The sequence below is a fragment of the Eurosta solidaginis genome, chromosome 3 (genome assembly GCF_040869045.1).
Source record: "Eurosta solidaginis isolate ZX-2024a chromosome 3, ASM4086904v1, whole genome shotgun sequence".
Classification (NCBI taxonomy): domain Eukaryota; kingdom Metazoa; phylum Arthropoda; class Insecta; order Diptera; family Tephritidae; genus Eurosta; species Eurosta solidaginis.
In genome coordinates, this window is record NC_090321.1 from 163,788,563 (window position 1) to 163,816,005 (window position 27,443).

General features: G+C 40.1%; 3 protein-coding genes across 22 annotated transcripts in view; 2 read left to right on the forward strand and 1 right to left on the reverse strand.

Annotated features, from left to right (window-relative positions):
- Positions 1-8,857, forward strand: part of LOC137244546 (uncharacterized) — an 85,915-nt gene extending 77,058 nt beyond the window's left edge. For 9 of the 16 annotated variants that reach the window (XM_067773658.1, XM_067773675.1, XM_067773661.1 and 6 more), the window contains 4 exons: positions 1,601-1,770; positions 1,842-2,443; positions 7,547-7,727; positions 7,798-8,857. Coding sequence is in view for 2 of the 16 variants with exons in the window: in XM_067773673.1 (XP_067629774.1) it covers positions 1,601-1,770; positions 1,842-1,942; positions 2,400-2,443; positions 5,551-5,732 (497 nt within the window). In the remaining 14 variants the exon portion in view is untranslated. The other 7 variants (XM_067773673.1, XM_067773674.1, XM_067773667.1 and 4 more) reach the window with 6 other exon arrangements.
- Positions 1-14,536, reverse strand: part of LOC137244548 (uncharacterized) — a 62,925-nt gene extending 48,389 nt beyond the window's left edge. Inside the window, exon 1 of the mRNA XM_067773680.1 lies at positions 14,249-14,536. The gene's annotated coding sequence lies outside the window, so the exon portion shown is untranslated. The remainder of the gene's footprint in view (positions 1-14,248) is intronic.
- Positions 10,808-27,443, forward strand: part of LOC137244544 (zinc finger protein 141-like) — a 128,856-nt gene continuing 112,220 nt past the window's right edge. For 4 of the 5 annotated variants that reach the window (XM_067773653.1, XM_067773656.1, XM_067773654.1 and 1 more), the window contains exons 1-3: positions 10,808-10,937; positions 18,753-19,124; positions 19,685-19,937. In XM_067773653.1, the coding sequence (XP_067629754.1) occupies positions 10,844-10,937; positions 18,753-19,124; positions 19,685-19,937 (719 nt within the window). In that variant the 5' untranslated portion in view covers positions 10,808-10,843. The remainder of the gene's footprint in view (positions 10,938-18,752; positions 19,125-19,684; positions 19,938-27,443) is intronic. The other variant, XM_067773655.1, reaches the window with a different exon arrangement.

Genomic DNA, 27,443 nt, shown 5'->3' on the forward strand with positions numbered 1-27,443 from the left:
TCAAAATGAAACCAACACAACATTTTCTTACTACACACAAAAGCTGCTAAGTTTTAGGCAAGGTGCACACGAGACTACGCGTCATAGACGCGTACAAGATATTTCATATAGCTACAATTTCTCTACGCCTCAAGATCTGCACACGAAGCTACTTTTGAGCGTCGCTACAAAAAGCAAACAATTATTGAAAAAATTAAAAAATTTAATTTCTTCAGCTATATCCGTCCCCGAAACCAAATGAATATAGGTATTAAACGTTGTTTGCATCCCCGTGCCTTCGTAAATTATGAAAGGCAATTTTGAACCACCGCGGACTAGAGAAAAGGTGATTTCTAGTTTCCAACACTTTTTAGCCTTTTAAACGCTTCAACAATGTCTAACCAAGCTGTTGTGGTGTTTAATACTCTTTTTCTCTTTGGTAATGTACCTTCCACGCACTTTTATTAGCTAAAGTAAAATTTTTTAACTAATTACACAAATTTGCATACAAAAAAATGTAAACAAACATCTTGTTCTTCCTTTTTTTCAAGAGTACGTACGCTCAGCGACCAACATTGCTGTACGCTTAGCTACACGAAAATTTCATGCTTTGTCGCTTTCATGCAGCTGACGCCTCGTATGCAGCTCTCCATTCAAATACATGTGTTCGGCATCAAAGCGTACAAATTTCGCCTGCAGCGTCTATGACGCGTAGCCTCGTGTACACCTTGCCTTATGCCTTCATTCCATTCCATTCGTCTAACACCAACACGCTGGTTTTGACAATCTAAACAAAGGCATGTTTTTTCTGTAGAGATGAGCCAACGATATTGTTGAGTCATGAGTGCTACCACCCTACAAGACGGAGGTAACTACCCTACAAGACGGAGGTAACCAGTTCACCCACACATTCAAAGCTTTTTTCGCTCTCCACTAACACATCGACGTTTCATGCTGTCATCGAAATGACAGTTCATTAATTATTCCGGAAAAATTGAAACGCAAAAAAAATATAAATTGTTTACAACGAAAAATATCTTGTGCTTTTAGTTGTGACATGTGACGGAAATTAAAAATTTTGTTGCAGAGAACACCTTTTTGCGTTGGCGACCTTCGCCCAAAATAACATTAAGTTAATTTGAGTTGTGACATGTGACGGAAATTAAGAATATTGCTGCAGAGACCATCTTTTTGCGTTGGCGGCCTTCGCCCAAAATAATATTAAGGGTAAAGTTTTACAAGACGGTACACCACCTAATTTAAAAATATCAAATAATAATAAAAACGGAGCTCGAAGCGCGCCTTTTGATTCCACGTTTGATAATTTTTGATAAAAATTGGGTGGTGCACCGTCTTTTAAATCGTTACCATATTAAGTTGTATAGAATCGACGGGATGGCCTACAAGGTTTTATGTCAACTAAATCGCTCCCGATATGGTCGGGCTAGTACCTTAATGGTTCCCGGAACGTACCCGATCTGCATCCGGCAAAGGACCACCAAAGTCCATAACGGGGAGTGTCCTTATCGCTACAACAACAACAAGATTATTTACTTTCTGATTTTCATTCATACGTATGTGCATTTTTAAATAATAAAAAAATGTTATATTATTCTAATAGATAGCATCTCCGCCGGGTTGCGATTCAGCTCAGAATATGCCAAAATCAAAGGAAATCTACAAAAACAAGGTACTTTACAAGCAACATGCTTTGGAATACGGTACCAAACTGGTTGGATGTATTTCCCTAAAAAAGGCTGGAACTACGCATCTTGGTTTGCCAGTATTTCGGTAATTTATATTGATTTGTAGTGATAAAAATTGCAATAGTAGATAATGTAATGTGAATTAAAATTGAATAGGTAGCCGGAGCAAAAAAGGCAACTGATCGGCCTGCAACTGTTATTTATGTGGTGCCACCGGGAGCTGCTGCTGCTATCCTAGAAGCATTAGAAGCAGAAATGTCTTTGATTTTTTGCATCACCAAAGTTGTGCCACCGTGGTGTGATGGTAGCGTGCTCCGCCTACCACACCGTATGCCTTGGGTTCGCACCCCGGGCAAAGCAACATCAAAATTTTATAAATATGGTTTTTCAATTAGAAGAAAATTTTTCTAAGCGGGGTCGCCCCTCGGCAGTGTTTGGCAAGCGCTCCGGGTGTATTTCTGCCATGAAAAGCTCTCAGTGAAAACTCATCTGCCTTGCAGATGCCGTTCGGAGTCGGCATAAAACATGTAGGTCCCGTCCGGCCAATTTGTAGGGAAAATCAAGAGGAGCACGACGCTAATTGGAAGAGAAGCTCGGCCTTAGATCTCTTCGGAGGTTATCGCGCCTTACATTTATTTTTTTTTTTATTTAAAGTTGTGCCATAACATGATAGGGTTCGCGTTAAGCACGCTCTCTTAAGGCAAAAAAAATCGCGTCTAGTCAGGCCCGATTGTCCAGGAATCATCGCACCAGAAAGGGTAAGTAAATTGGTTACCATATTAAATATATAAGCAACATGTATGAATTTTTTAGTGATAATTTGTCATGCTTTTGTTGATAATCAACTGAAGAATGCAAATACGACAGAGTTCGAAGTTCATGTGAAAACCAATTAATTTTTTTAATTAGCATTTGGAGAGAAAAATACATATATATGTATGCATAGAACTGCATAGAAGGGTAGGAAAAATGAATTATTATCAGTATATTTGCAAGATTTTTGTCATTTCCCCTGCATCGCAGTTGTCATTACATTGCGTTAAGAGAGGACATCAACACCTTACTACCCACAGCCAGTTAAAATTATTGTAAATTTTGCTCTTTTCATCACTGTTTCAAAACGTGGAAAGTTATATATCGAGCATTCCATGGAGAATGGTGCATTTTAGCAGGCTTTCGCATTGCCGGCATTATTAATATTCAATCCCTAGAAGGTTTAATGTAGTCATATCAATAGTTCCCGAGATGGTGGGGCTAGTACCACAATGGTGCTTGTTACCCGAACGTAGATAGATAGATCATTTATTGAGGATTGCACAGTGACTTGCACATCTCCTTCACAGCACCTCATCCTAGCCGACTTCCTTGATGGACCCCAGCAGTGTTCTTTGCTTGAGGGATTAAATGTGGGAATGCTCTGGCCATGGTGAGCCCATAAACTTAGCCCTACGTCTTGAAATTGCGCCGCAATCTAGAAGGATATGGTCCACCGTCTGCTGATCCATCACAAAATCGGTATGTGTTGTTCGATACTATACCCAGCTTTTGCATGTGACTGTTCAGTCTACAGTGTCTTGTAAGAATAGCCGTTGGGGTTCTTAGGTTATCTTTTTGAGAGGCCTATTAATGCCCTATATCGAGTTGTCCTGTAACCCCCTAACAGTAACTTAGATTGACTCAGGCCTGGCATATTGCGCCAGTGTTCTTCCCTATTTCCCTTTCTTCTACTAATAGATGCCCCTGTGGGCCAACTGGCAGGAACGGCTCGGGATCGATGGGTCATGCAGTTGCTGCCTCTCTTACCGTGTTGTCCGCCTGTTGTTGTTGTAGTAGCAGTGCTTCGCCCCATCCAATAGGTGCGACCGATCACAAATTGTCATCAATGTCCCCTAACGGGAATCCAAAGAAACTTTCTGTTTCAACAGGGGTGGGCCATAATGAGAGGAGTGTTAGAGGCGTTGGTTGCACAATACAGTTAAAGAGATGGTTGGTGACATGTGGGGACACATTACAAGCAGGACAATGTTTTGTATGTCGGGGTTGATTGTGGATAGGTAAGAGTTTAACCTGTTACGTTATCCAGCTCGAAGTTGGGCTAGAGTGACTACTCTCGTTTCCCTAGGGAGAGTGCGTTCCTCCTCTGCTAGTTTTGTTCTTTGAGTACAGGAATCACCGGCATAGAGGTCCGACGCCTGTTTGTGGAGTTCACTGAAGACATGCTTGTGTTTTTTAGCTTCAAACGGCTGTGTTCTCAGGTGCCGTATTTCCTCATAATGTAATGAGGCCGTGTACAACAAGAGCCACAAAAGATTTATAAAAGTTACGAGGACGCTGGATTTTGGAATCTAGCCCAGAGCAACCTGTCCGATGCAACCATCCCTTGCACGTGAAACACTGACAAGAGTATTTATTTTTTTAATTTAATTTATTTATTATTACGGCTGTTTAGGCCCAAAACTTAAACTACTAAGTACAATTCATTGTTATAATCACTTATTTCTATTGAATATGCTGTTGGAATGCCATGTGATTCCGATCAGCATATTTACTAGCGTGACAGAGGGACGAGTCTGGGAGCCACTCATCAAAGGAAGGTTGGAAAGGACGCGTTTCCAATCCTCCAGTGCTCCCAGCTTAAGGCAACAAAATTTGGAACTTATATTTTTCAATTATATGTGTATTTTAAGCTTTCGGAATGTATTAGTCTCCGATCAATGAAGCTAAACATGTCTTTGGATGTTGGAAATTGAAAATAAGTGTATCCAATCACCCCTCAACTTTGTTTAGTAAAGACGCTGTCGGAATGCATGAAGATTCCGATTAGCACAGCTCAACATATAATGGGAGGTTGAAAAGGACGTGTTTCCAATCCCCCTTGCTCCAACTTTTATTTGGCCTTATTTTCGTTATTTTTGTTACACATTATATAATTTTATTGTTATATTTATGCTGTCGGAATGCGAATGATTCCGATCAGCAACAGTAAATACCAGCTGGAAATACCGAATTCCAGCGAAATTAGTTGTTGGAACTGTCTGGAGTTACAGGTGGCGACCGATTTTCTTTTCCTTAGGGCCGGATGCATTGTATTTTGCTGCTACCATTATTACCATTCCCTTTTCGCGCTCCAGTATCGGTATATCATGTAAAAAAATAAAAGAAAAAAACTATCTTATTGGAATGGTTTTACAATGCTCCAATAAACTTTTTTTAAAAGTATTGAAGTTATTACTACTTTTTATGTGATTAGGAAGTTCACTGAAATATTTCAGGCCCTTATATATATGACCGTCCTAAAAAGATTCTTTTCCGGCAAACGCAGCAAACCCATTTCTCAGTACTGGGGTCAGGAGAAGGACCCGGATTGGGGTCGATACCTTCCCGGAAGAGGAGAGTATGGTGCAGACCCGCTGCAAGGATCTGCTGGGGGGTTGACAATTTGTGGGAGAGACGCAACAAATTAAACATGGAGTCCGCCTGCTCATTGCCCTCCACTCCCCTGTGGCCTAGGACCCAGGCCAACAGTACTACGTTGTGTGCTCCTAATTGATTCAGCTTTTCTACGCACTGAAGGACAAGTGCTGACTTTATTTCGAACGCCGCAAGTGCCTTTAGTGGAACCTGACTGCCTGACTGAGTATGGCAATTGTTTCTTTGGGGTATCAGCGCTGAAGGTTCAGCTTAGCGCACTAACTTATGGCGAATACTTCCGCTCGAAAATGCTCGGATGTGCTTTTAGAGTTACTGATATTTTGGTTCTGGGTCCGAAAACTCTGGCTCCAATCCCCTCTGGCGTCTTCGAGCCATCTATGTACCTTCCGATCTTGAGCCTAGTAATACATTGCACCCGCCTATACCTATACAGCCGTACCAAGAGACGGAGCAGCCCATTACATATTGGCACAACCGGAGCACTGCTGGACATCCATCCTATATGAAAGCTATGCATTCAAAAGTGTTTGTACCAGTGGCTGGTGCACACCGAACTGGACCAATGTATGCTATATTGAGGCCTTCACAAATACCAAGCTATGTTTATGTAAATAATGTTACTGCTAATGTCAATTTGCACGGTTGAGCACATACAGTACCTACGTTTATACAAGGTGGAACACCACACTACCTACATGGCGATGTAGCCACCGATCAGGTTGTTGTAAGAGATTAATTAAAATATGTTATTCATAAACACTGATTCTTATATTTTTATTATCATTAAACTGTAGACTAGACTCATGACGGGTATTCTTACTGGATACTGCCTTCTGGCGTCACATGCCTTTAAATTAGGCTTGGTCAGTGATAGCAGATGTAGGAAGTGCGAGTTGGAGGAGGAAACGATCGATTTCATTCTGTGCTCGTGCCCTGCGCTTGCCGGGCTAAGACTCCAGCTGACATATGTTAGATCTAGAAGCAACAAGTGGCTTAAGTTCTAGGAAGCCGCTAACCCGCTGGAGCCATGAGAAGCGTGGGTGCACTTTGGGTGTCCCAAGACAAGTTCCGTACCTGCTCCGAATAATTTGATAGATAGATAGATTAGATAGGGATCTGTTCTAGGTCCAACTCTTTGGAATGCGGTGTATGGCGGGGTGCTACAAAACCACCTTCCCGGAGGCACGGAAATTGTCGGCTATGCAGATGATATTGTCGTAGTAGCAGTGGCCAAGAAACTTGATCTGCTCCAAGCATTATGTAATGACGCCATGGGAAGAATAGAGGAATGGTTGACGAACACGGGGCTGGAGATGGCTAGCAATAAGACAGAAGTGGTTCTGGTGAGCTCAAAGCGGACTGTGGATGAGTTGGTCCTAACCATAGGAGATTTTCAAATAAATTCAAAGCCCTCCTTGAAATATCTAGGAGTAATCATTGACTCAAAACTAACTTTTAGGGAGCACTTCAGGGCGGTGGGGGACAAAGTTTCTAGAGTTAGTGGAACCCTAACGCGAATAATGCCCAACATCGGCGGCCCAAGCGAAGCTACCCGTCAGCGATTATCCAACGTAACCAGCTCTATAATATTATATGCAGCACCAGTATGGCACAGATCTAAAATGGTCCACCAAAAAGATATACTAGCAGCCTACCGCATTACTGCTATACGAATAGCATGTGCTGTTCCGACGACGCGATCCATGTTTTATCCAGGAAAATCCCAGTAGATCTACTCTCAGGTGAAATGGCCGATCTGTATGGCATTGGATTCAGCCGACCATCTGAAGATGCTAAGAAAACCGCAAGGTCACGAACAATAGTTAGGTGGCAAGAACGGCGGGAAGGTTCGAGAAAAGAGCGCTGAACCTTCATGCTAGTCCGGAATATAGCGGAATGGTACGAGCGAAAACACGGCAAACTAAATTACCATCTCACACAGATATTGAGCGGGCACGGTGGCTTAAAGGAATATCTACATAAGCGTGGGATAGAGGAGGATCCTTTCTGTCCAAGCTGTCCGTCCGAATTGGAAGGCGCAGAACATGTAATATTTCACTGCCCTCGTTTTCACGGCGAAAGACTGTCTGTAAACAGAGTTTTTGGAGAGGAACCTTCCATTAGGAATTTAGTTCCACGAATTTGCGGACAAATAGATTGTTGGATTGCTGTGAGCAAGATGGCCTTTATAGTAATGACGAAATTGATGATGCATGCCGAAAGGGAGCGTAGAGAAATGCGCATACGAAGTAGTGGCGACTAAATCGCCTTTGAAGTTACTTTACCAGGTCCTGATTCTAGTTATCTGAAATTTCTCTTGTGCCTTTGGAAAAGAGCTATGTGTGGAGCCCTATTTATGGAACACTTTTCGGCTTATATTAAAAACTTTTAATCTATTCTTACTGATATGAGTTTCTTTTTCATTCTAGGTAATTTGATTTTGACGATGTGAGGATAGAAATATCCCAAATATTCCAGCTGTGGCTGTAAGAACATACATTTGCTCAAATTAGAAGAAAACTGCACGGTTGAGCACATCCAGTATCTACGTTTATACAAGGAGGAACACCACACTACTTTCACGGGGATGTAGCCACCGATCACGTTGTTGTAAGAGCTTATTTTAAATATGTTATTCATAAACACTGATTCTAATATTTTGTTTTGGTTTTTACTTTAGAGTCAACCTGTTATATAAGCGATGTCAGCTATGCCTGTAACTTAAGCGCCTTCAGATGTAATAGTTACCGCGGACGCGGTCACAGGAGTAGTTCACTACGTGGGGATTACACTAATCAAGGACTTTCAATATCGGAAGGATTTCCAGCACTATAACACACCAACAATATGTGCAATCACCCGAATAAATTGTACAACAAACGTTAACACCACATCATCAGCCAGCAACAACAACAACAAACGCAACAAGTTGAAACTTCTAAACAATTAATGACTAGTGAACCACCAACATATCCGCAATATGCGCAAACATCAACACCAACATGTGTCGCCTACTTTGCAACACGGTGAAGATGGCCAAGGCCATTCTGATTCTAATACTGATAAAGGCGAACCATTGGCAAATTTAAAAACTCAAACAGACCACGAAAAATGTTGATGATGGTATTAATTCTAGTACGGATAGTAAAGAATTTAAACCTAGGAAAAAAGCTAAACTTGATAAAAACTTAACCGAAGATGACAATGTTTCTAATTCTAATACTAAGGAAGATGAACCTTTGATAAATATGAAGCTTAAAACAGAGTTATCAAAAAATGACGATGATGATAATGATGTTGATGCAAAGTCCAATGTTGAAAATGATGAAAATTATGAAACAGAATCTGAAAATAGTATGAGTGTGGATTATAACCTGAAGCAAAACTGTCATATCCTGTACGGCCAGAATTAGATGTTAAGAAAAGAGCCTACATAAAGAGGCTCAGTATATTTATGGAAAATTTATCATGAGACAATGCCCAATGTATGTATTTCAATTAAATTCAGCACATTGTTGGAAAAAGCATCTAAACTTTATGCATCGTGTAGAGAAACCAGAACATTTACAATTTAAATATAACGAACGTGGTGCAAAATGTAAATTTTGTGTTATTCAAGCAGCTACACCAAGCTTCAACAAATTATTGGACCATGAGATTTCTCATATGCCTAATAGTCATTATTTAAAATGTAAATTATGCGATTGGAAGACGAAAATACATTCAAGTATGAATTTTTATTTACGTGTACAACACGCTGAAACAATTGATGTAACAACGAAAAGTTTAGAATTGAATGTTTGTCCATATTGTAATCACAATGGTATTTACGCAAACACTTAATACATCTTTTCTATGTTTAGAATGTGGTGAATAATTTAGAACAAATACAAGTTTACGTGTACACCACAAGATTTGAACGGAAATATCTTGAGGGTATGGTTACACCTATGTGGCATCTACAAGATATTTATAATTACTAGTATGGAATGAATCCGGATATGGAAGAAAACGGAGGTGACGAATCACCATGCTTCTTTGGATTCTGGTGATACTCCTGACATGCTTCCTAATTTCCCTACGTCTGATGTTACTATACCTACCAAACTAATATGACTGCAAACTGATGAGCAACACTACCAGCGCAGGAAAAATAAGAACTTCAAAACAAGGTTTCGGAAAGGGCACGACTATGAATAGACGTTAATGTATTTATATAGTTTATAAATATAAAAATTCACATATGTAAAGTTCGCTAGATTAATAAGGCAATAATTTAAATTCTAAAAAAACATTGTATATATGAATAATTTATAATTAAATATTATCTGAACATAAAGGACGCGTTTCATTCATAGAAAAAGCGATTTGACAGAAGGTAACCGATACGGGTAACCGATAGACCAGTTACCCGTATTGTTGTTGTTGCATATGTTTTGGTTAGCGATAACGAAAACATAACTGATGAAGTAACTTAAAAATGTAAATAACATCGAGCGAGAAGGAATGTCGAAAACACAATAGGTAAGAGCGAGAAAGAGAGTCACACGTACACTATTTTGAGAGAGCACATGCGTTACCTTTTTCACGACAGCAATGTAAAAGTCATTAAGACGATAATTGGTGAACAAGTTATTGATGACGATTAAGTAATCAATTAGGGAACGGGTACCTGTCTTGTAGGGTAGTTCACCCACCCATTCAAAGCTTTTTTCGCTCTCCACTAACACATGCACGTTTCATGCTGTCATCGAAATGACAGTTCATTAATTATTCCGGAAAACATTGAAACGAAGAAAAAATATAATTGCTGAGATGTTAATACACATCGTTTTGTAACGTCGTCGCATCAAGGTCGTTTTTCCCCACAACTCAACCGCGTGCTATAAAAGGACGCTATTCATGCGGTAGAGAATAAAATGGCGGATAGTGCGGGAATCGAAATGACAAAAAATTAAATTAAAAACATTTAAAAAACTAAAAATGTATCGTACTTGGAGTTAACCATTAAATCTAAATATAATTTATCGTACTTAGCGTAAACCATTAAATCTAAATATAATTTATCGTACTTGGAGTAAACCATTAAATCTAAATATATAATACCCTCAATTACACAGAAACCTACGCACATGGTTCTGGCCTTAGTGTATTATAGGTCCGACACATAAGCACTTTTTCATATAGATGAGTTTAACACAAGCTTATGCATTATGAGTAGATTGCAAGTATTTTTATAGAGAAGGGTTGAATGAGCGACACTGGCGCTATCTGATATTGCAAAGTAGCAAACTCCTGAATTTTGTTACAAACAAATCATAAGAAGAAGAATTTGACATTTGTATACAAGTTCGCGCGTCGAAAACAAAAGTGAAAAAGTGTAGTGAACAATTTTTATTTATTCAATTTTATATTAAAAAGGTAAAAGAAAATGGACATTCAGCTAATTGAAGCTGTGCAAATGCATCCGGCGTTTATGATAAAAGTTTAGTGTCGTATAGGAATCGGCTGGACAAAGAACGGGCGCGGAATGCTGTGGCGGCCGCCACCGAAATAAATGGTAAGTAAAATTTAATGATGGGAGTGGGATTTTGCCAAGAAGAACCCCTCCAACTGTTCCAAACATTTTGAACGCTTTGTTTTGCAATGTATATTTGTAGTTGAGCAGTGTGGTGTGCGATGGAGAGCTCTGCGAAGTCGGTTCGTCAGGGAATCCAGTGGGATGCATGCGCCATCGGCAAGTGGTGCAAGCGATAGGGATGGCCACTGGATGTATATGGACGCAATACCGTTTTTGCAGCGCCATATTAAACCACGCAAGTAAGTAATAATCATATTTAGTAAAAGAAAAGAAAATGTTTAATTCTTATACGTTTTACTTCGTGTGATTGTGTTTTGTTGTACACAGGAAAGCAGTTGTGTAGATAGGTGTTTTGCGCTGAGAAAATGTTGATCATCAAACTGATATTAGACGATATTGACATTATGTCCATTCTGATTTTCCAAAATGGTCATAAAGTGAATAATCCGAAGGCGGAAATAAAAATGTTCGTTCTGTCAAAACATATTTGTAGATGAAGTTGAGAATTTTCATGCGTTTGTGATATTTTGTTGTACACAAGAAAAAATTTGTATAGAAATGTTCTTTGTGTGGAGAAAGTTGTGATCACCAAATTCTTGTGGGCCAGCTTTTCCGAAATGGCCATAAAGTCAATCCGAAACTGGAGATATTTGCACTGGCCCATTTACTTAAAAACATTATGTTGATATCACCAGAATTTCTACCTCAACTTTGTCAGGGGCCTGGCACTTAGCCGGTTTTGACATCCACCATAATACATATATGCACTGGCGCATACAAATATATAAATTATGTTGATACTACAAAATCTTCCTGAACTTTGTCAGGGGCCTGGCACTTAGCCGGTTTTGACATCCACCATAATATATATATGCACTGGCGCATACAAATATATAAATTATGATGATACTACAAAATCTTCCTGAACTTTGTCAGGGGCCTGGCACTTAGCCTGGTTTGACATCCACCATAATACATATTTGCACTGGCGCATACAAATATATAAATTATGGTGATACTCAAAATCTTCCTGAACTTTGTCAGGGGCCTGGCACTTAGCCCGGTTTGACATCCACCATAATACATATATGCACTGGCGCATACAAATATATGGGGTATTCCATCCCATTTCGACCAATTTTAAACCCAACCCCTTTAGAATTGGCTGAAAGTTTTTCTTCTTTTTCTAGCTTACGAAAGACGTTTTTCAGAATTTTTTCAAATTTTTTCATCCAACTCAAAAAAAGTTATGAATTTTTAAAAAAACACCGTTTTTGTTTTCAAAATGCTATAACTTTTTCAAAAATTGACCGTTTGGGATCTTTTTTTTTTTTTTATTTGTTTTTAAATGTACTTTTCGGAAAAAATACAAAAAAAAATTTTAGTTTTTTTTTGTAATTTTTCATTTTTTCGAGATTATTCGAATTTCGCAATTTTTTTTTTCTCATAAAAAACTTCAATCAATTCTGCAATCATCCCCACTTTATTTAATTGAAAAAAAAACTAAAAATCTTTTTGTATTTTTTCCGAAAAGTACATTTAAAACAAATTTAAAAAAAAAGATCCCAAACGGTAAATTTTTTTGGAAAAGTTATAGCATTTTGAAAAAACACCGTTTTTTTTTTAAATTCAGAACTTATTTTGAGTTGGACACCGTTTTTGTTTTCAAAATGGTATAACTTTTTCAAAAATTGACCGCTTGGGATCTTTTGTTTTTTTTTTTAATGTTTTTAAATGTACTTTTCGGAAAAACTACAAAAAAATGTTTAGTTTTTTTTTTCAATTAAATAAAAAAAAAATCGGCCCACTCCGGGATTAGTGGGGATGATTGCAGAATTGATTGAAGTTTTTTATGAGAAAAAAAAAAATTGCGAAATTCGAAAAATCTCGAAAAACTGAAAAATTACAAAAAAAAAAACTTTAAACATTTTTTTGAATTTTTTCCGAAAAGTACATTTGAAAACAAATTTAAGAAAAAAGATCCCAAACGGTCAATTTTTGAAAAAGTTATAGCGTTTGAAAACAAAAACGGTGTTTTTTTAAAAATTCATAACTTTTTTTGAGTTGGATGAAAAAATTCTGAAAAACGACTTTCGTAAGCCAGAAAAAGAAGAAAAACTTTCAGCCAATTCTAAGGAGGTTGGGTTCAAAATTGGTCCAAATGGGATGGAATACCCCATATATATTATGGTGATACTACCTGGTGACATCCACCATAATACATATATGCACTGGCGCATACAAATATATATGTGACCCGGTCTATGAAAAGGTTGCTCATATATTATAGTGATACTACAAAATCTACCAGGTACTGCACCCACTTTGTAAATCAGCAAAATATATATGTCTCATCTTTTTCAGCAAATTTTAGTATAATATTAGGGCATATTTTCGATCCATTTTTGAGTTACCTCCCGTGGAGCTAGAGTCTTAAAACTTGGTAAACACTTTAGAATCCAATGACAGTTTTGATAGGTGATCCAGGGATCGTGAAAATTCAAAAAAAGTCCGAACATGCAAATTTCGTTCAAGGAACTTCCCGAAAACCTAGAGACCTGAAACTTTAAACATTGCTTGAGGCCCTTTCAGGCTGTAATATTTTAATATATATTTTTTTTGTACGTATATTTGTGTCTGAACTCCTCGTAAACGACTACACTGATTTCTGTGTCTGTGTTCAAGGGTATTTGCGGATGCTTTAGATTGACAATTTTGTCCGGGAAGTGGACCATGGAAGGTCCCTCCATCTACGTCCTCCCAATCCAAAGAAGGGCCACGTGCCGCTCCATCGACGTCATCTAAACGAAAGAAAGATGAAGCGCGGTTTGACACCCTATGTGGAGCTGTAGCTGATTGGCTAAGGAAATCAAAACCTTCTCCACCTCAAAAATCCGTAATACCGATTTTTTTAGTACTCTCCATACCTATGTTCTCAAATTTTAAGAAGATGTTCAAGGCAAAATGAAAATTGATATATTAAATTTTGTTTTTAGTGTTGGACAAACCATTCCCATATAAAAAGGCAAACATCGACTGATGGGTGGAATATCACCCTACCTCAGTTGCAGTTTCGAAAACGCTCTATCTCAGAAAACGTTTAAATAACGTCCTATTTCAGAATTTGTTTCGGAAACGCCCTATCTCCGAATTCTGTTAAAGAACGTATGCATTTTGACACCGAGTTCTGATGTGAACGTCTTTGGAAAAAATTTCTGAGTTAGGGCGTTATTCAAACGTTTTCTGGGAAAGAGCGTTCTCGAAACGGCAGCCGGGGTAGGATGCTATTCCACTCAGCAATCGATGTATATGCAAATAGAGTAAACGAAACTGCATGGTTAGAATTTAATAACCGATTTTTACAATAAAAACTTCTTTAAAACCAATTTATCATTATAGTCGCAGCAATTATTGTTTAAGAAATTGTAACCAACAGTTAAAATTCAGTTTTAAATTTCATTATGCTACTGCCAATATAGAAGTATTACATATACATATGTTAGAAACTTAAAAATGAATATACATAATTTATTATTATTATTATAAGGACCCGAGGCACTGGAACTGTCTCTGCTGTGATGAATATAAGTTACTGAAGTAAACAATTTTATTTTTCTTTGACAATGCCAACATATAATTTTATTTACGATGGCACGATAGAACGATTCAAAGCGCGTTTAGTTGTTCGTGGTTTCACACAACAGTATGGTGTCGATTATGAAGAAACTTTTAGTCCAGTAGTGAAATATACGTCGGTTCGATTAATTTTGACTTTGGCAGTGAGTCACAAAATTAAGCTAGTTCAGTTCGACATTAAAACAGCTTTTTTGTACGGTGAACTAAAGGAAAATGTTTATATGAAACAACCAGTAGGTTATGAATACAAGAGTGGGTGCGTATGCAAATTAATCAAAAGCTTATATGGACTTAAGCAAGCTTCGCGATGCTGGAACTAAAAATTCACGTTTTTCATTCGCAAATTCGCTTTCACGCCTAGCAGTTCAGATCCATGTGTGTTTGTTCGTAAGAAGGACAATAAAATAACCATTATCGCCATCTCTGTGGGTGATGGATTGTTAGCAACAATGAAGAGAGCGAAATTGATGTGATCATTTCATACTTACGACAACATTTTGAAGTAAAAGTATTTGAAGCCAAATATTTTGTGGGGTTTGAAATTGAAAAGTTATCCGATAATTCAATCCACATACACCAAAAAGCATATGCCATGAAAGTTTTAAATCGTTTTAACATGATGGATTGTAAAGCAGTATCAGCTCCGATGGACTGCAATCAAAAACTTAGTGATTTTGTAAACGACGAGCACGAAAAATCACTTCCATATCGAGAAGGCGTTGGCAGTCTGATGTATTTGGCAATCGGAGAAGGCCAGATATCAGTTATGCTATAAATGTCTTGAGCCGATATTTGGAGCGACCAACTGCAGCACATATTAATGCTGTAAAACGAATCATGAAGTACATAAGGGGCACGTTAAGTACAGCAGCAAAGTTTACAGGATAAACTACTTTTAACATATTGCAACGAATTTGCTTGCAAATCATCTTATTTGCCCTTTTTGCTAAGTTCGTTGTTGTTGTTGTTGTAGCGATAAGGTTGCTCCCCGAAGGCTTTGGGGAGTGTTATCGATGTGATGGTCCTTTGCCGGATACAGATCCGGTACGCTCCGGTACCACAGCACCATTAACGTGCTGGCCCGACCATCTCGGGAACGATTTATGTGGCCACATCAAACCTTCAGGCCATCCCCTCCCTCCCCAACCCCAAGTTCCATAAGGAGCTTAGGGTCGCCAGAGCCTCGTCTGTTAGTGAAACAGGATTCGCCGCGGATAGGTGAGGTTGACAATTGGGTTTGGAGAAGCTATATGTTGCGCTGGCAACCTGCAGGGTTGCGCTACACAGCCCCTTGAATCTGGTATTTTAGTCGCCTCTTACGACAGGCATACCTACCGCGGGTATATTCTGACCCCCCCTAACCCGCTGTGGGAATCGTATCAGTAAACTGTTGAATAAATAACTCCAATGTTGAATAATGGAAAATGGCCTTTATTAAAGTACTTCACAATAACACTTATACTTTGCAATTAGCTGGCTTAATAACCAAACTGATAGCTTAAATGAAACTGACTTTCAAAATAATACTGCTATTGCTCGCTAGATATCGTCTTAGTCGAAACTGCTTGACAACTCAAATCAAACTGAATTCCAGCGCCTCTACAATTGTCGCCTTTATACTCTTTGATTTCAACCTTCGCATCTTCTAGGCGCTTCCAGAATCTACTAGTCCAGCAGCTCTCAAACTTCTCAGCTGTAATTACAATTGCACAATTTTATACATCTTCTAGGCGCTTCCAGAATCTACTAGTCCAGCAGCTCTCAGACTTCTCAGCTGTAACTACAATTGCACAATTTTATAGTTTTTCTCATTGCATACTTATAGGAGTATCTCAGATATATGCATGTGTTTGTGCATTGACTCTCCGCTGCTCGTATACGTACATGGTACATATGTGTAGACGCAATTATTGTTTCGTTTATGTAGGTACATAATGATTGATCTATGGATGTGAATTCACGTCACTGCTTGGCATCGGCTTAGAGACGATAGCATCGCTCAGTGCTGCTAACATTCGTTACAATAGTAACAGCTCCGACACATAAACAGTTTTTCATATAGATGAGTTTAACTCATGGTTATGCATTATGAGTAGATTGCTCGTATTTTTATGGACAACGGTAGAATGAGCGACACTTGCGCCATCTGATATTGAAAAGTAGCCATCTCCCAAATTTTGTTTCAAGTAAAGCATAAAAGAAGAATTTGACAGTTGCTTTGGCTAAGGGTGTTGGCACACTTTGCAAGTGAAATTATTTTTCTCACTGGCTGGTAAATTTTCTAACATTTTTCGCAATTAAAACTGCAATATAACAATCGATTACGACACAAAATATGTTAGCAAGTATTTTTGTTTTATAGGGAGAATGTTTATAACAGTGCTTCGCGAAGTTTTTTGTGTGAATGGGCAAGGCCTAATAAATTTTAATTGCCACGTCTGAAGTTCCTTCATATTTACAAACGCAACATCTTGGTTGATTGTGGCGATATTATTGGAATGCATAAGCTTGTGCTAAACCAGGGATGCACCTTAACGTTAAGCTAATCGTTTATCAAAAAATTTCCACCGTTTCCGTTGAAACACTTCGAAATATTATCGATAAAGAAATTATCAAGATAAATTGTATATCGTTTTTAACCGAAACGAAAAGCTTTCGTTAACGTTAAAAACGTTAACAAAAACGTGATACTTTATTTGCACTAATCAGCGGTTAGATCGGACTAGCCTATGGAAAAAGAAAATTCCTCTAAAAATACATATATAAAAACGTGATACTTTATGTTTGAATTGTGCTGGCAATGCTATAGCCATGGTGAAGCCGTGAGGTGGTAACAACGTGCGCACATACACACACAAACTCCATGTAATTTGTTTGTGTAATTCTCTGGTGGTAATGTCAAAAATACTCTGAGAAATGTTCGAACTGTCAAAATTCATGAGATAAGTTGCAATCAGCTTGGCTAATGCTTTCACCTTTAATGATTCCGCCATCAATCAGCTTTGCCAGCATAGTTTGAAAATAATAATCAACATAAACGATTTGATTTCGTTTTGATATGGCAGAAAACGAAACGAAATAATTTCGTTAATTTGACGTTCTTAACGTTAATAAACGAAACGAAATGACTTTGTTTCGTTTATTAACGTTAATTATCGTAACGAAATGATATCGGTTCGTTGGTTAAGCATGCCTGTGTTAAACACATCTATATGAAAAATGTCATTAGGGGGACTCATGTAACCGTATAAATGCCTTATAAAGTGTGTAAACGTATAAATTTATCTAGTTTACGCACGAGCTGTCAAATTTTGTATGAAAAATCATTTACACAATTTGTATAAATTTACGCGCACATTTCATTGTGTAAACGCGGTAAACTCAAAGGAATGCAACCTTGCAGACATTACAGCCGGCATTTTCATCAGACATCTCCAACATCAGCAAGTAAAGGCGTTTTAGTTTTGATTTTTCACTTAATCTTGGTATTTTTTAATTTGTATAACAATCAAAAAAATTTTTTTGGCAATAATACAGCTGAAAAACAATCAAGTTTATCAAGAGTATTACTAGGTGCGTTTATATAACCGCGTGTGTAAATGGATATAATTTTACACCTTATAAGTTTATATGCTATCATGAGTCCCCCTATTGTGTCACCGCCTTAAAAGTAATAATCAAATTAATTGTTAAAGCCTTCCGCGATTTACAACCAGATTGACTCAATTTTGTGTGTGTTAGTGCAGTCGGGTGGCTTCGTGACACACGTATTTGTTGTCGGCTACACGTTGATGAAAATCAAAAATTTTTGATTTTTTCATTTGACGCTAGCTTATTTGATAGTCGCGGGGTGTGATTGACAAAACGCAGTGTTGTATTTAGTTTGTGTCGACATTCAAAATGAACAAGTGCGCGGAAGAACACCAATTCATATTAAAATTTATTGAAAATTATCAATGTTTAGCAGCTTTATGGAATGTAAAGCTTTTATTATTATTTAATAAAATTATTATTAATTTTTTTATTATTTAATAAAACTGCTGTAGTTGCAAGTAAAAAAATTCATCATCCGATGACGGAATATTCATGTCCGAACGCTACGGTTTCTCAATGCAAATGTTGATTGATGGCTTTTTATTTGATAGTCGCGGGGCAAGCGTCAAATACCCGACACGCACACATACAAAAATTCAGTCAATCTGGTTGTAAATCGCGGAAGGCTTTTACGAGCGTATCGAGTGTTTGTCGATACAACTCCTTTTCTCCGATATCTGAGTAGTCGATGCAAAAGTATCGACTACAAATGTTCTTGGTATCGGGTCAAAAGTGTGAATACCTAATTGCATTTTCTAGAATTGCTTCATCCCTAAGTCTCTCTTAGTGGTTTACTGTGGTGTTTTTTATAATTTTTACTGAAGCAAAAACACTCACTCAAATGGATAAAAGGGATCTATATATCGATTACCTCTGCCGGACCTGTATGATTAAACTGGAAGCCTTCACATCTGAAGGCAGCACTGAACCACAACACCAATCTATCTTTGAAACTATTGAGGAATGCGACGAATTACGAATAGCTGACTTGTTATCCAGCACAATACCGCAAATAGTGGAAGTCCAGCTAATTGACGAGCTACCAAAAAAAATTTGTTGTAAATGCTTGCACCAATTGATAAGTGTATATCGGTTCCAAAAATTGTGCGTGCAATCCGACCATAAGATGCGAGAAATGGTTTCTAAAAAATGGGATGATTTAAACATGTCGATGATGGATGTAGCAATAGAAGATGGTAATAGTCTGGTTGAGGAGTCGATTGCTAATACGCTACCAAAAATATCGAGAGGTGTCAAACGACGCGTCTTGAAATCAGTACTAATAATCCGAAGGCGGAAAATAAAAATTTTAACGCGTTCAAAAGATATTAACGAAAAACCGAAAAAAGACCCGCGGGTACCTCCGAAACCGGGGGTCGGATCCATAGTATTTTTGCACAGAACACCTTTCTGCGTTGGCGGCCTTCGGCCGCGATTATAAAAAATAACCCTGGGCTACGCCATGCCAAGTCCGGGTGTGTGGTATAACCGTGGCTACCGCCACGGTGATGCACAATTTTTTTTGGGGGTACAAACACAACAACAACCACATGGAAATCGCCAACTTCAAATGCAAATATCTCCGGACAGAGATAAAATTTTTCTTTTCCGCCACCGGATTATAGTTCTCGAGATTAATACGCGTCGTTTGACACCTCTCAACTAGATTATCCTCAACTAGACTATTACCATATTTTTGGTAGCGTATTAGCAGTCGACCCCTCAACTAGACTATTACCAAACTCACTTCTTCCAGAAACAGAAACGGCTCTTGAAGGCAAACAGCAAGCAATTAAGTCGGAATCAGCACAATGGAGTACTGCTGAGCATTTACTAAAAAACGAACTATTGCTGGATTATTGTGAAAATTCACAAGACGAGTTAAGCGAATTTATCAAAAACGACCCCATTGAAGATGAAGAAAATACTGAATATAGCGACACAATTTATTCAATAACCTTTGTGACCGAAGAAGAATTTACAACGGAAGAGCAAAAAGTAACTGTGCCGTAAGTATGATAAGGATTATATTGCTAACTTTTTGTTTTATGTATGTATATCGCGCCTATTAGCTCGTCCCCAGCCAACATAGGAAACCATAAGGACAACAATTTGTGGGAGGGACGAAACAAATTAAATGAAACAATCTGTCCGGTCAGGCGATGCAAACCTAGAAATCATCAACATCTACATCCCTCCTGCCACCTGTTGCCCCAGTGGATACCGCCCTAATATCAGGGCCTTACTCACTGGCAACAATCGCATTATCTTAGGCGATTTCAATGCCCATCATGATCTATGGCATTCAAACTTGCGGGCGGACAGTAGGGGTCAGATGTTGGCGGATCAAATAGAAGAAACGACGTTCTGCACAATAAACGGAGACGCCCCCACACGTATGGTAGGAAGCTGTCACAGCTCGCCAGATATGTTGTTGTTGTTGTAGCAATGCTCGCCCCACCTAATAGCCGCGACCGATCACAAATTGTCATCAATATCCTCTAACGGGAGTCCAAGGAAACTTGCCGTTTCAACAGGGGTGGACCATAAGGAAAGGGGTGTTAGAGGCGTTGGTTCCACATTACAATTAAAGAGATGGTTGGTGTCATGTGGGGACAGATTGCAAGCGGGGCATACATTTTGTATGTCGGGGTTGATTCTGGATAGGTAAGAGTTTAACCTGTTACAGTATCCAGAACGAAGTTGAGCAAGAGTGACACGCGTTTCCCTTGGGAGTATGCGTTCCTCTTCTGCGAGTTCTGGATATTTTTCTTCAAGTACTGGATTCACCGGGCAATTCCCGACATAAAGGTCCGACGCCTGTCTATGGAGTTCACCAAGGACCTGCTTGTGTTTTTTCGCTTCATACGGCTGGGTTCTCAGGTGCCGTATTTCCTCAAAATGCTTACGGAGATGACTCCTTAGGCCCCTAGGCGGTGCTGGTTCGTCAATCAGATGTCTGTTGGGATGCCCAGGTTTCTGGGTATTCAACAGAAACTGTTTGGTCAGCATCTCATTTCTCTCCCTGATGGGGAGTATTCTCGCCTCATTATGCAGATGGTGTTCTGGGGACATAAGAAGACAGCCCGTGGCGATTCTGAGAGCAGTATTTTGGCAGGCCTGTAGCTTCTTCCAGTGGGTAGTTTTTAGGCTTGGCGACCATATGGTTGACGCGTAGCACGTAATCGGCTGGCTAATTGCTTTGTATGTGGTGAAGAGCGTTTCTTTATCTTTTCCCCAGGTACTGCCAGCAAGGGATTTGAGGATTTTAATACGGCTCTGAATTCTTGGAACAATTGCGGTGGCGTGCGCACCAAAATGTAGATCCTGATCAAACGTCACACCCAAGATTTTGGGGTGTAGGACAGTCGGTAGCGTAGTGCCATCGACGTGGATGTTCAATATGGTCGACATTTGGGGCGTCCATGTTGTAAATAAGGTCGCGGAAGATTTAGTCGGTGACAATGCCAGGTTTCGCGAGGCGAAGAAACTGGAGAGATCAGGGAGATAGCCGTTTATTTTATTGCATAGCTCATCGATCTCTGGGCCTGGGCCTGTGGCCGTTATTGTGCAGACATCGGCGTAGGAAACGATTGTGACTCCTTCCGGTGGTGAAGGTAGCTTAGATATGTAGAAATTAAACAAAAGCGGGGATATGACACCACCCTGTGGCACCCCTTGTTTAATTCTCCTTTGTTTTGATGTTTCGTTTCTGAATTGCACCGATGCCTGCGGACCACCCAGATAATTTGCGGTCCACCTTTTAAGACATGGGGGAAGGGTAGACCCTTCCAGGTCTTGCAGTAACGAGCCATGGTTGACCGTATCAAAAGCTTTTGATAGGTCTAACGCTACGAGTACTGTTCTATGGTGGGGATATTGATTCAAACCGCAATTTATCTGGGTGCTAATGACATTTAGCGCGGAGGTAGTGCTATGGAGTTTTCTGAAGCCATTCTGATGAGGGGCTAGCTGCAAATGTGCTTGGAAATAAGGGAGCAAAATGGCTTCAAGCGTCTTTGCCACTGGCGATAGGAGAGATATCGGACGATATGACTCACCTACGTTAGCTGGTTTCCCAGGCTTTAGTAGCGGGACCACCTTGGCCATTTTCCATTTCTCGGGTATAACAAAGGTGGAAAGAGACAGGTTGAAGACATGCGCTAAATATTTGAAACCCTCTTTCCCTAGGTTTTTAAGCATCGGCATGGCTATGCCGTCTGGGCCCACTGCTTTGGATGGTTTAGCGCGACCAATGGCGTCCTCAACCTCCCTAGCGGTGATAGTAATTGGTGACGCGCTGAGTTTGTGTTAATGTGCGTGTCTATTGGCTCTCCGTCTATCTTTGTCGACCGTAGGATGCATTATATATTGTCGGCAGAAAGCGCTCGCGCATTTTTTCGCATCCGACAGCACCTTATCGCCAAAGGCGATGGAAACTTTGTCTTTGTGCTTAGTCGGATTCGATAGGGACTTTACGGTGGACCAAAGCTTACCTACACCGGTAGAGAGGTTACAACCTCTTAGGTGCCCTTCCCATTTCGCCCGCTTGTGTTCGTCCACAGGCAATCTGATGCGTTGGTTTATATCCCTTATTTGGGGGTCGCCTGGATCAAGCTGTCTTATCAGGTCGCATTCCCTTACTAAGCTCGCGGCCTCCGCCGGGAAGTGGGGCCGGATTTCGGGAATTCTCCCGGCGGGAATGAAATGTGCCGAGGCGGATTCAATGACCTTACGGAAGGCACGCTTCCCTTGGCGAGCATCAGTCGGGATAGGGAGGGCAGCAAAGCTGCTGTCTGTTGCAGATTTATATTCTTCCCACTTTCCTTTTTTGAAGTTTATGAAAGTGCGTTTTTCGGTGACGATGAAGTCGGCGGTACGCTCGAACGAAATAAGTATGGGCGGGTGGTCGGATGCCAATGTTACCATCGGCTGCCAGTTGACGCAGTTTACGAGTTCTGCGCTCACGATTGAGATATCTGGCGAGCTATGACAGCTTCCTACCATACGTGTGGTTGCGTCTCCGTTTATTGTGCAGAACGTCGTTTCGTCTATTTGATGGTCGGGCCAGCACCTTAATGGTGCTGTGTTACCGGAGCGTATCGGATCTGTATCCGACAAAGGACCATCACATCGATAACACTCCCCAAAGCCTTCGGGGAGTAACCTAATCGCTCCAACAACAACAACAAGCGGGGCATACATTTTGTATGTCGGGGTTGATTCTGGATAGGTAAGAGTTTAACCTGTTACAGTATCCAGAACGAAGTTGAGCAAGAGTGACACGCGTTTCCCTGGGGAGTATGCGTTCCTCTTCCGCGAGTTTTGAATAATTTTCGTTAAGTACTGGATTCACCGGGCAATACCCGGCATAAAGGTCCGACGCCTGTTTATGGAGTTCACCAAGGACCTGCTTGTGTTTTTTCACTTCATACGGCTGGGTTCTCAGGTGCCGTATTTCCTCAAAATGTTTACGGAGATGACTCCTTAAGCCCCTAGGCGGTGCTGGTTCATCAATCAGATGTCATTATGCAGATGGTGTTCTGGGGACATAAGATGGCAGCCCGTGGCGATTCTGAGAGCAGTATTTTGGCAGGCCTGTAGTTTCTTCCAGTGGGTGATTTTTAGGCTTGGCGACCATATGGGTGACGCGTAGCACGTAATCGGCTGGCTAATTGCTTTGTATGTAGTCATGAGCGTTTCTTTATCTTTTCCCCAAGTACTGCCAGCGAGGGAGTTGAGGATTTTGTTACGGCTCTGAATTCTCGGAACAATTGCGGCTGCGTGCTCACCAAAATGTAGATCCTGATCAAACGTCACACCCAAGATTTTGGGGTGTAGGACAGTCGGTAGCGTAGTGCCATCGACGTGGATGTTCAAAATGGTCGACATTTGGGACGTCCATGTTGTAAATAAGGTCGCGGAAGATTTAGTCGGTGATAATGCCAGGTTTCGCGAGGCGAAAAAACTGGAGAGATCAGGGAGGTAGCCGTTTATTTTATTGCATAGCGCATCGATCTTTGGGCCTGGGCCTGTGTCCATTATTGTGCAGTCATCGGCGTAGGAAACGACTGTGACTCCTTCCGGTGGTGAAGGTAGCTTAGATATGTAGAAATTAAACAAAATTGGGATAGGACACCACCCTGTGGCACCCCTTGTTTAATTCTCCTTGGTTTTGATGCTTCGTTTCTAAATTGCACCGATGGCTGCCGACCACCCAGATAATTTGCGGTCCACGTTTTAAGACATGGGGGAAGGGTAGACCCTTCCAGGTCCTGCAGTAACGAGCCATGGTTGACGGTATCGAAAGCTTTTGATAGGTCTAGCGCTACGAGTAGTGTTCTATGGTGGGGGTATTGATTTAAACCGCAATTTATCTGTCTGCTAAAGGCATTTAGCGCGGTGGTAGTGCTATGGAGTTTTCTGAAGCCATGCTGATGAGGGGCTAGCTGCAAATTGGCTTGGAAATAAGGGAGCAAAATGGCTTCAAGCGTCTTTGCCACTGGCGATAGGAGAGATATCGGACGATACGACTCACCTATGTTAGCTGGTTTCCCAGGCTTTAGTAGCGGGACCACCTTGGCCATTTTCCATTTCTAGGGTATGACAAAGGTGGAAAGAGACAGGTTGAAGACATGCGCTAAATATTTGAAACCCTCTTTCCCTAGGTTTTTAAGCATCGGCATGGCTATGCCGTCTGGGCCCACTGCTTTGGATGGTTTAGCACGACCAATGGCGTCCTCAACCTCTTTAGCGGTGATGGTGATTGGTGACGCGCTGAATTTGTGTTTATGTGCGTGTCTATTGGCTCTCCGTCTATCTTTGTCGACCGTAGAATGCATTATATATTGTCGGCAGAAAGCGCTCGCGCATTTTTTCGTGTCCGACAGCACTTTGTCGCCAAAGGCGATGGAAACTTTGTCTTTGTGCTTAATCGGATTCGATAGGGACTTTACGGTGGACCAAAGTTTACCCACACCGGTAGAGAGGTTACAACCTCTTAGGTGCTCCTCCCATTTCGCCCGCTTGTGTTCATCCACAAGCAATCTGATGCGTTGGTTTATATCCCTTATTTGGGGGTCGCCTGGATCAAGCTGTCTTATAAGGTCACGTTCTCTCGCTAAGTTTGCGGCACCGCCGGGAAGTGGGCCGGATTTCGGGAATTCTCCCGGCGGGAATGAAATGGGCCGAGGCGGATTTAATGACCTTACGGAAGGCACGCTTCCCTTGGCGGGCATCAGTCGGGATAGGGAGGGCAGCAAAGCGGCTGTCTGTAAAGGATTTATATTCTTCCCACTTTCCTTTTTTGAAGTTTATGAAAGTGTGTTTTTCAGTGACGATGAAGTCGGCGGTACGCTCAAGCGAAATAAGTATGGGCAGGTGGTCGGATGCCAATGTTACCATCGGCTGCCAGTTGACGCAGTTTACGAGTTCTGCGCTCACGATAGAGATACCTGGCGAGCTGTGACAGCTTCCTACCATACGTGTGGGGGCGTCTCCGTTTATTGTGCAGAACGTCGTTTCTTCTATTTGATCCGCCAACATCTCACCCCTACTGTCCGCCCGCAAGTTTGAATGCCATATATCATGATGGGCATTGAAATCACCTAGGATAATGCGATTGTTGCCAGTGAGTAAGGCCCTGATATTAGGGCGGTATCCACTGGGGCAACAGGTGGCAGGAGGGATGTAGATGTTGATGATTTCTAGGTTTGCATCGCCTGACCGGACAGATAGGCCTTGACGTTCTAAGACATTGTCCCAGCGGTCGATGCCAGGATCAAATATATAATATTGCACAGAGTGGTGTATGATAAACGCGATGGAAGGCCAGGACGCAATTGCTGTTGTGGCCCTGGGACTGGGTGTCCTTGGGCAAGCATTGGGGTACCTGGATGATTTGGGTTTACGACCTGGCAACATGGCGCGATGAAACCCGTCGGGGGGTTGCCGTCGCGGAGACCAGAACATCTGGGAAAGTGGCACCACCCAAGGCAGGAGCTGCATTGGGCGGATGTCGCAAACCTATATATTCTGTGCTGGCAGACGGTGCAAACGGAAGTAGGGACTAAGAGTCTGTTTCCCTGACCTGCACGATTGCTGTCGGAAAAGAGGGGGGGGGGGGGGGAAGACGTGTAGTGCCAAAGTAAAATACATTAAAATAAATTGTAGATGGCAACCCTCTTTGGAAATGTCCAAGATGCAACCATACATCAGATGCACTTGGCATCACTAAAATTGTTAGAGTCGAGCAATTTGGAGAGTTTCTGATTGGTTTAAACTGCCGTTGTTCGACGCCATGATTTTATTTTGACGCGATCATTAATTTCGTTGCTAAGCAACGTAAAGAAAAAACTGCCGAGCTACAGGTTGGCGTTAGCGGCAGTTTTTCAGTTTGAAGAAGACCGGCACCTGACTATCACGCGCTATTCTAAGAAACGCAAAAAAAAAAACAAGAAATCAAAAGTAGTGGACAGTTGTAAAAATTAAAAAAAAAATATACTGTACAAGAAAGTAAATATAAAGTTTGTGAACAAAGTTTAAAAAAGGAGTGAACTAGAAATAAAGTTTTGTATATACAGTATAACGAAAAATATAAAAGTTGTACGAACTTAGAGTGAAAAAAACAAAGCTTAATTTAAAGAAACCAACATAATTTGGAAACTGAAGCAAATCTATTTTTTTATTTAAAAATTAAAAAAAGGGAAAGTATAAGTAAGTGCGTTTGTGGGGCGGGAGCGCATTAGAGCGCTAGTTTCCCCAGGATCCAAGATGGATCCTCGATATGGCGACCGTGGGCCGAAGCCCTGTCAATGCGGCGAGTGGCCGGAAGGAGGCAAGCCTCCCAACAGGCGTGGGCATTAAAAAAATACCCACTTAAAATTTAAAATTAAAAAAAAAAAAAAAAAACAAAATTAAAATTATAATACACATGCATACAAAGTTATAAAATCAAAAAGTTTACCAAAAAAAGTTTAAAACAAAAAAAATTTACAAAAAAAGTATAAAACACTAAAAACTATTACAAAAAAAAAATATAAAAATTTGAAAAATTACAAAAAAAATACAAAATATACAGAAACCCTACAAAAAAAATTTAAAAACATCAAAAATCTACAAAAAAAAAAAACACTAAAAATTTATATTTAAAATCTACAAAAAAATTTAAAAACATTTAAAAATCTACAAAAAAACAGAAATTTAAAAAACATTTACAAAAAATTTTTTTAAAAAAAGATACACAAAAAAAAATACAAAATTTAAAACCATTACAAAAATCTATAAAACTGAGAAAAATCTACAAATAATTTAAAATCAGAAAATCAACAAAAATTAACACATTTAAAACTTCGCAAAAAGGAAAAATTTTCATGAAATAAACAAAAATACGCAGTAGTGGTGTGGATTTTTTTGGCCGTGGCTAGTGGATGGAAAAGTGAACATTTTTGAGAATACATATAATACAATACTTAACTAAAGACAGAGATAATGAGAAAATGTAAACGGTAATAATA